This window comes from Fundulus heteroclitus, chromosome 24 (genome assembly GCF_011125445.2).
Source record: "Fundulus heteroclitus isolate FHET01 chromosome 24, MU-UCD_Fhet_4.1, whole genome shotgun sequence".
Classification (NCBI taxonomy): Eukaryota; Metazoa; Chordata; class Actinopteri; order Cyprinodontiformes; family Fundulidae; genus Fundulus; species Fundulus heteroclitus.
Window position 1 is genome coordinate 6,106,920 of NC_046384.1, and position 9,656 is coordinate 6,116,575.

The following is a 9,656-nucleotide window of genomic DNA, read 5'->3' on the forward strand; positions in this document are numbered from 1 at the left end:
TTTACTAAAGTAAAACACAAAACAGAAAATATAACAATTTAAATAAATTAGGTGTAGAATAAAGATCTAATGAATAAGTTAAACTATTCAATTCAATTTCAATTAAATTTATTTATATAGCCCCAATTCATGAAACATGTCATCTCGAGGCACTTTACAAAGTCAAACTCAATCATCTTATACAGATTGGTCAAAAGTTTCCTATATAAGGGAACCTATTTGAAATAACCAAAAAGAATGTAAAAATCCAAAGAAGTGCCTAAAATCAACGGAACAATCCGGAACCCTGATACATAAATAATGAAAAATCCAATACATTACAATAAAGCACTGATTCATAAATGAGAAACAAACCAAACAAAATGATGAAGACATTCTTAAAATTCCAAAAAGCTTTTATCATTTTACTACAGGTAAAAATAAACAACTGAATCTATGAACTACCAGCGAAAGAAAGAATTTTTTTCATAAATGAACAAAACAGTCCATCCATCCATCGTGTTCTGCTTATCCAAGGTCGGGTCGTGGGGGCAGCAGGTCGCGCTTTTACTTTTGGGTTTAATTCAGCATTAAACAAGCTGCTGGTGCTTCTCCCGCTGTCTTTTATTCCCTCCTGCCTGCAATTAAATTGATAGCAAGGTCTGACATCATGTCTTTCACCTCGGACCGTGTTTGTCTTAAAAGACTGAGAGCGGAGAGCTGGCAGGGGGAGCGGAAGGTCAGGAAACGTGCAGAGCTGGAGGCGACATGATCAGAGCATCAGCTCAGCTTCAGCGGCTCCTCCCTCTCTGAATTATCTCGGATGTTTATCCTAAAGCCTGCAGATACAGAACAACGCTAAAAGCAATGCAACATAAAACAGCTGTGCAACAAAAAAATAAAAACCAGTAATCATCAGAACATTCAGGATCTGAGCAGTCCTGAATGCTCTGATGATTATCTTCTAAACCCAGGAATGGGTCAGGATTATATCATGTGTTGCCTCAAACAAACAAATCTTCTCTGGATCGTCAAAAATCCTGTTGACTCAACTGACTTTTCGCCGCTTCTGTCAGCTACAGGTTGGGCGTGAGAGAAAAACACGCAGCCTTTACTGCCCTGAAAGCTTCCCTGATGCACAAACAAGCCCAGAAGCAGCATGGTCACAATCATCTAAGCCCCATTTTGTCCTGCTTAACTCACCAGCAGGAGTTTCAGCAAATCTGCTCAGGAAGGTCGACCAATCCATGAGTTTTAACGGGATGTATGGAAAATTAGCAGGAAACTACACATGCCTTTCAAGTTTTACATCCTCGGGTGTTTTGCTTCTTTAGTTTTTAATCAAATCCAATGCTAACAATCACTTTCCCATCACCCACAGGTGGAGCACCCCAGTGGCTAAGCATGAGGTGGCAGCATCATGCTGTGTAGATGCTACTGCTACTTTTCATGCCTACTTTTGGTTTGCCGTTTCACAAAAGCCCTGCAGGAAACCCTGCTCTGGTCCAATGGGATCAAAGCAAAGCTTTATTTAAAACACAATACCCTTAACACAGCACCCCCCCCCACCCCCCACAGAGACACATGGTGGCATCTTCAGCTTCACGAACATGCGCTGGTTTGTGTCGCTCCATCAACCAAAGTTCTAGAAACCTAGCCTCGTGAGACCATCCTGATCTCGCGAGCTTTCAAGGTTTCACTCGCAGATCAGTCTGGCTACCCTCCGTTAAAGAAAATTTGGAGCCGTTCACCAAACGAACGTCCAATCAGCGTTGGCTTTGAGGCGGGTTGAGGTGTGACGCAACGAGAAGCGCGACAGTTCAGTCTAAAGAACATGGCGGCTTCAGCCGATGAAACTAGCGTTAGCGTGGCTATCGAGCAAGTTTTATCAGAATTACAGAGTATTTCTTCACTGAAAGAAGAGCAAAATGCTGCTCTGGAGGCTTTTGTCAGAGGAAAAGATGTTTTTGCTCTTCTCCCGACTGGTTTCGGCAAGAGCTTGATCTATCAATTGGCTCCTCTTGTCGTGTTAGTACGTCATATGCTTCATTGATCTGATTGGTTTATTTGGCCCGTCTATCACCAACATAGGCCAATCAGCTAACCAGTATTTTCGCCCCTTCCCAAAATTACTTCAACCAAAGGTTTCCAGATGGATATGCGGAGCAAATCTATCTGGCGGAGTCAGGTTACTAGAAACCCCCCCGAGATCCACTCAAAGTTTCCCCTCAGAAATGAGTAAACACGCTCTTCCTCCTTGCGCCTGATTCACCGCAGGCACAAACGGCCCCGTTTCAAGAGCACACCGTCACGTAAACATCGTTCCTCCACCCCGCGGTCACTCTCTGACGTGACGTGGCCTTCCAGGAACGTGACTCCAGTAATTATGTGACTGGAGACATCTGGTCTGGCAACACGGTGGCGGCAGAAAGGTGTGTTTGGCGCGAGGCACCAACAAAGACCGCAAACATCTACTTCTGTCCTCAACTGCCTGCTATTTTCAGCTATTTTTAGGATTCCTGGTCATGATTCCTAAAAGAAAACAGGAAATGAGATGACTGGACATGACAAGAAGCTGACATAAACTTTAAATAGTTGGGTTATCAGTATGCGTACAAGCTTTTCCCCATCAAATTAATGCAATTTCAATGCTCCCGAGTACTGGCATAAAGTGTTTCTGCCTCAGAGAGAAATTAAAGTCTTACACTGACAACAAACAAGAGTTGATTTATAAAGACTTTAATCCCAAAAATACTATTTTCTTTTTGTACATTTTGGCACATAACACATAGTTTGGTCTCGCTGTATTTTGGCTTTAACACACTTCCATGGCGTTAGATATTGTCTGAAAAGAGCGGCTGTCATGCAGGAACGACCATGCCTGCCGTCGGGTGGGTTAGCTACGAGTAAGACGGGCTTTTTTTTTTCCATTCAGGGTTAACGGTCATTTGTGACCGACATGCTGTAGAGGAGTGGTCCAGGTACGACGGGAAAGCTGCAGAGATGCTTTCACGTTCTACCAGTTTACATCAAATGCTAATTTCTCAACAATTCTGCGAACTTCCTGAGAAAAAAGAAATGTACAGTTGGGTACGGAGCGTTCACACAAATGAAGGAAGTCTATAATAAAATATAGATGCATTAAGGGGGGGGGGGGGAGAAAACAGGTTCCAGCCTGCAGGTTTGCATAACTACATCATTATCAAAGGAAGACTCTTGCAGTCCTGACGACACGTTAAGTGACTACTTCTCACTTTGGGTGAACCGAATGCAACCTAAAATTAACTTTACACATCTGGACGACCTTCTTTTCCAGTTGTGCCATGCTCACACACAGAACCAGGCTAGAGTAAAACCCCAGAATACATTTCAGAGACTGTGGAGCAGAAATGAATCCAGACTGTGCGTCAAAGAGAATCTGAATTAGGTTCTAGGTAATTGCAGAATCACCCTGTATGCTGACGACGTTGTGATGAACAGCCCCTGAATTTGATCTGCTTAATGTTTCAATTTTCTCAGCTGCTCTTCTCCAAGCAGGCAGAAAATGATGTAATATGTTGTTAGTGTCGCTGTCAAACTCTTTTACTGTTGCTGTGTTTACTGCAGTATTTTAGATTTCCTGGTCATAAAAGCCCATCTAGGCATGAGCGCTGTTGTCCACAACACAATCCACTTATGGGACTACTGCTTTCTCAGTTTGCCTTTGTTTTTGTGTATCTGTCCCCATCAAAAAAAACAAAAAAAAAACCTCAACTGACTAAATAAACAAATCAATTAATTATCGATGGTGATAATTTTGAAACTGAAACAATATTGGGACAATGGCTAAAACAGTGCTAGGCTAAATATTGTCAGAAAGCAATTGTAGTTCATGTCTTCCATGACATCATTTTACATTTTTTTTTGAAAAACACTAAATTTAGTGAACCTTCGTTTAACTTTTCCGGCTTTATGCGCAAAAAAGTATCTTTATATGCCGACGACTTTGTGCTATTGCTTTTTAGCTGAATGGAATCTGGTAATTTTGTGTCTATGAAACAATAACCCAACCACCACTAAATGTATCTCTGTTTTTATATCTCACATTTATGGCTGAAATTAATTAAAAAGACCAAGATATGTTTTCAGTGGCCTGATTGGCTCAAATGAATGATAGACAGTTAGCTAGCAACGTTTCTGACTGCAACAGCATCACATACCACTTTGTCAGGACTGCTTTGGTGTAAACAAAATTAAAGCTGTCATTTTGTGATGGGTTTTAACCCAAAACATAAGAATTTTATCTGGTTTCTCAATGATGCTGTGTGAATAATATATTCAACAATGACGGAAAATTAAACAATGAACTATTAGGATCTTATGTTTCATTTCATATTCCCAGCGTTTTGGTCTACAAGTAAGAAATCAGCCAAGAGATCACCGCTGCCGGTAATTTGATGCCCAGATGACATGTGGGGAACAATTTCACGGTTTTAGTTACATTTCTCCATCTTTACCACTGAAAAATCCCACTTAGGTAAATTTCAATTTACATTCTCTATTAGAAATGTCAAATTTCAGTTAACTTTATTAATTTTTTTCTACGTCCGTCTCGAGTCTCGACAAAGCCTTATCTCTAAACTTGGAATCCATGTATATGTTGCACCTTCAAACCTGTATTAGAAAAGCTAAGAAGACATTCTGCAATGACTGAAGAACATTTGGTTAAAATAAAAATGACCTAAAATGTGCAAAAATAGGATAAATAAGTAGAAATTGTTACCTGTGGTCTAAACTTAGGCATCTGGTTGGATTTGTATAGTAGGACAATTACGGATGCAAAGGGTTGGAAAATGTCCAGAAACTGGAATTTTGGAAATTTAGTCCAAACCAGAAACATGAGATATAAGGGAAATTAGCTGGAAATTGGGGGTAATTTCAGCAAACTATTATATCCGAACATAAATATAAATAGCTAGACATTTATTTTGCATTTGCAAGTTAAACATTAAAGCCCCATATCTCTAAAATGTATTTTGACTTGTTGGACTGATGTTTCCTCTAGCCGGGCCTTTCTAAAGCCATCTGTGTGTAACTGATGGACGAACATTTCAGATTCATTCACATCAACATTTACGCTTTCATTTAAACAAGAAGCTTCCGAATCTGTGTAAAAAATCTCAGCAGTGACACCTTTAACAACCCAGACATGTCTCCCATGTCTCAGCCTGCAGTTTTTTTTTGTTTTAGACGTTCTCACCAGAGAGGAACCAAAAAGGCCCCATGAGCACAAAACAGATCTGAAAATAAGTCAAATATTCTTAAAGTTTGTGTTTCTGTCGTAGATTTGAGCAGGTAAATAAGATTATCTGCCAATGGAATGAGTATTTTGACCCCTAAAATGAGATAATTAGACATCCTGAACTTGAAATAAGATGATGGAGATGAATTGTTCCTATTTTAAGTGCAAAACTCTTATTCCATTGGCAGATCATCTTATTTACCTGCTCAAATCAAGGGCAGATACTCATTTTAAGAACATTTTTACTTATTTTTAGTTCCGTTTTTGCAGCGTGAGCACCCAGCCTGCTCCTCCCTCTGCAGCAGCTCCAACAGCAGAAGCTTTAGGAGGAAACATTCACATCCTTCTCCTCCTCTGCTACATTCTGACTATATATATGTCATGTTTTAAGGGAAATAATGGGATAATTTGTGTCCACAAACAGCGCCTCTCACTGCTTCTTCTTCCTCTGCTTCAGCGTCTTCCTCCTCTTCACGATCATCTCGTACAGCTTGTCCATGCCCTCGTCCAGCCCCTCTCCGATGATGGCGCAGGCCGGCTGGACGTGGTACGGCGTGGAGGGGCTGAGCTCGCGCAGGGCCAGCTGCCTCTCGATCTCCGCCACGTCCAGGGCCCGCGGCAGGTCCTGCTTGTTGGCCACCACCAGCAGCGGCGTGCCCAGGTTCTCCTGGAAGCGGGTGATGCGGTGCAGCTCGGCCCGCGCCTCCTCCAGCCGCTCCGCGTCCACGGAGTCCACCACGTACACGATGCCGTCCGCGCAGCGGCTGTAGGGCTTCCACAGCGGCCGCAGCTTCTCCTGGCCCCCGACGTCCCAGAAGTGGCAGCTGATGCCCCTGGAGGCCCCGGGGCCCCCCAGCCGGATGCGCTCCGTGTTGAAGCCGATGGTGGGCACCGTGTTGACGAACTCGTTGAACTTGAGCCGGTACAGGACCGTGGTCTTGCCCGCCGAGTCCAAGCCCAGCATGACGATGTGCAGGGACTGGAAGGCTGCCAGGCTGGACAGACCGGCCCCCATCTCACAGACCGGCGGGAGTCTGGAGAAGGCTCAGGCGGAGGTGGCGCGGCGGCACCCCGGCAGCCAGAGCATGCCCAAAAAAGCCGCTCCAAGTGCAGCCGTGCGCAAAAGAAAAAAAGGTTCAGATCGGCGCGAGGGCAGCGGCGCGCTCACCGAGGCTCCAAATGCGCAACGCGCCCCATCAGCAGCGTCCCGTCCGCTCACCTTCAGGCGTGGGAACATAAACATGCCCCACGGATGCGGCGTGACGCGTGGACCCGCCTCTAAGAGCGCGTCATGGCCCCGTCGGAGCCGCGCGTCGGGTCCGCATCCGGCGGCAGCTTCAAAAATAAAAGCGTTTGGTTTGGTTTTAATGCGGTACCGCGCACGTGACGTCACCGTCTCAAGAGCAACGCCCCTTTTGCCGCTTAGGTAGGGCATACAGGAGAGAACGCATACAGGAGAGAACGCACGGATAACAGATATGACCGACTTTACAGCCGTTAAACTTTCCCAAGACGATGTCCCAGGCGCACGGATTACTGGTCGCACTGTCGAAGAACACACCAACCTTCAGCTCAAACGATGGCTTGAGGTTCGAGGGCTTAAAAAAAGACTGGAAAACTGGCCGAGTTGATGAACGGTAAGCTTTGTTTTTTTTTTTTCCTGCGCGGCGATCATGGCAGCGTCGGCCGTTTTTTTTTTGTTGTTGTTTGCAATCACCGTCCAGGAATGGGTATATGTTTAATGTTTGTCTCATTTGAAATGTTTTTGAGTAAGCTATCCTGGTAGCAGGGTATCATGTTAGCGCCTGCTACCATGATAGCCTGTATGCTGTCATGGTAGCAGGCGCTACTTTATTAACATGTCGGCCACCAAAATACTCTTACCTTGACTTGATGTCGCTGGAATTGGGTCAGGATGTTCTTCGGTTGTGCCCTTTCCTCCGACAAAATGCTTGCTACATATGTACTTGAATTTGGTAACTTTTTCCGGGTTGAACTGTTGTGTAGGCCGACCGCCCCGGTGTTCCAAGCGCACACATTTCTCCTTGGCAGTCTTGAAGAAAACATCCTTCATATGCGGCCGATCAGCGTAACTCGAGTCGCTGTTGCACGTTCCATAGCAACAATGTTTAAAAACCATGGTCTTAGATTTGGAAAAAGCAGTCGTTTACCGAGTAAAACCAAGGGTAACGCACGTCTCTTTTACAGCGACACAGCGGCGGACTATGCAAGCATGCCCTACTGCGTACCACGTGATGTGACGTCATCGTGACGTTGTGTTTCTAAAAATAGCTCGCGCGCGGTACCGCATTTGAAAGACAAGCGCAACGCTGCCCCCTGGTGTCCGATCCTGGCAACCACAGGTGTAGGCAGGGGTGAAAGTTAAACTTAAATGAGATAAATTAGTTGATTTGATACCCAAAAAATAAATAAAAATAAAAAAATGATGCAGTTACTCATTAGAATCGACTTTTGTATAATTAGCATGTAAAAAACTGTAAAAAAAACAGCAAACATGTGGAAGAAGTGTCCAAAACCCACGGTCTCCACAGTGACATGGGGGTGGCAGTATCATGCTGTGGGAGGAGGAGCTGAAGAAAGACCAATCCTGCAGAGAAAGACTTGACACTGGGGTGGAGTTTTACCGTGGGATGTATCAGACCGTCAGGTGTTAGAACGGCATAGTCAAAGTCCAGGCCGCAGACCAGCTGTTCGCAGATGTTCTTCATCCAGTCTGAGCTGGCTGGAGTTAGGCTGAAGGACCTAAAGGGGCCAAAGTGTCGGCGTTTAGATGTGAAAAACTGTGAAAACCCACAAACTGGTCACTCAGGTGTTTATCAGTCAGCCACGAGATACGAATGTTTCAATATTTAATCCATGTAATTAATACTTGAGACACTGTGAATGCCAGTTAATGTCCTAAAACAAAAACTTTTGACTAAACCAGCGGCTCTTTGCTGCCCCCCCCCCCCTTTAGCTAAATATGATAAAGAATATACTAATGTTTTTAAATCCTGGTCTAATCATTTTTAATGGGATAATTGCACTGAACTTCTACCACAGCAGGACACAAACAGATGTAGTAGTAAAACATATTCTGCTCTATTTTTTTTTTGTTTGTCACTAGGATGGAAACTCTGAGCCTTTTTACATCCTTTTCCACAAACGTACTACAGGAAAACAATGTAGCAGCTTTTTACGTTTGCCTTTATTGTAAAACCTAAATAATAATAATAATAATAACACGACAGCTCTTTAAAAATGATCTCGTGTTTCCTAAAGTAGACACTGATCAAAAATGAGAACTTGCCTTTCCTCATCAGAGGTAATATTTGGGGCTCTAAATGAGTTTTATTCAGCTGGACTGAGGGCCACAAAGGCTCTTTGGACTAAACGGACCCACCTGCAGTTCCAGCTGAGCGCCTCTAGGTGGCAGCACAGATCACGACAGCCCGGCTTTCTGCTCTGTTCTCCACCAGGTCCTTAAAATCCAGCCGCTTTACATCAATGTTGTCCTTTAGATGCAGAAACCGGTGAATTTTCCTGATGAATTGTTGACTTTGCCTCCAGATGCAATCAGCTCTTCATTATTAATTTAGGCCAGAATGGGACTGCAGACCTGAGACAGGCCCGGCTTCAGCCACTCCTCAGTTTCAGACAGCAACCAGGCTTCTTTCTGCTTCTGTACCACCATGGACACTTTTCATTATTTTACATTCCTGGAAAAAAAAAACCTGTAAATTCTTTTAAAAAATGCTTGAAACGTGGTTTTAAGTTGATCAGCAGCTAGTTAGTAACCCGTGTCTTCATGTCTGCTGGGGGTATAAATACGATAAAAGGGGAAAGACAGGAGAACATGAGGGTTCATCATGTTCTGCTCATATCTGCAGACCAACAATTAACCATCTCTCTACCTAGAATGTGTATTTTGATGCATGTTTGTGTTCTTTCTTTGATATTTATTCAATTGCCTTGACTCAGATATGCTTCTTTCACTGGGACTAAGGGGCCAAGCGCTTTGTATTTCGGCTTGGAAGCAGCTGGAAACTCCCTCCATGAAGCTCTCTGCGCTGTTCCAGCTAATCTGAAGGCTGCATGAAGTCCGGAGGCGTGTAGTGATGCACTGAGTGATGAGTGAGTTCCCTGACCTGCGGACAGCGACCCGTTGTCTCACAAATGTTTATTAAAAACAGTCTGCGTGCCTAGGTGCTTGATTTTATACACCTGTGGGGCTGGAAAGGATTGGAACAGCTGATTCCAGTCATTCAGAAGGGGGAGATCTGTTTTAAATATATAATCAACACTAAAAACACTAAAACCCTGCCTAGTATATGTATATATTAGGGCTGGGCAACGATTAAAATATTTAATCGCGATTAATCGCACTGATTAATCG

General features: G+C 43.9%; 1 protein-coding gene across 1 annotated transcript; it reads right to left on the reverse strand.

Annotated features, from left to right (window-relative positions):
• Positions 1–550: 550 nt before the first annotated feature.
• On the reverse strand, positions 551–6,528 carry arl4ca (ADP-ribosylation factor-like 4Ca). Its single transcript, XM_036128030.1, has 2 exons — positions 5,695–6,528; positions 551–818 (listed from the first exon to the last, which is right to left on the reverse strand). The coding sequence occupies exons 1-2, from the start codon at positions 6,273–6,275 to the stop codon at positions 812–814; spliced, it is 588 nt and encodes a 195-aa protein (XP_035983923.1). The 5' UTR covers positions 6,276–6,528; the 3' UTR covers positions 551–811.
• Positions 6,529–9,656: the final 3,128 nt, after the last annotated feature.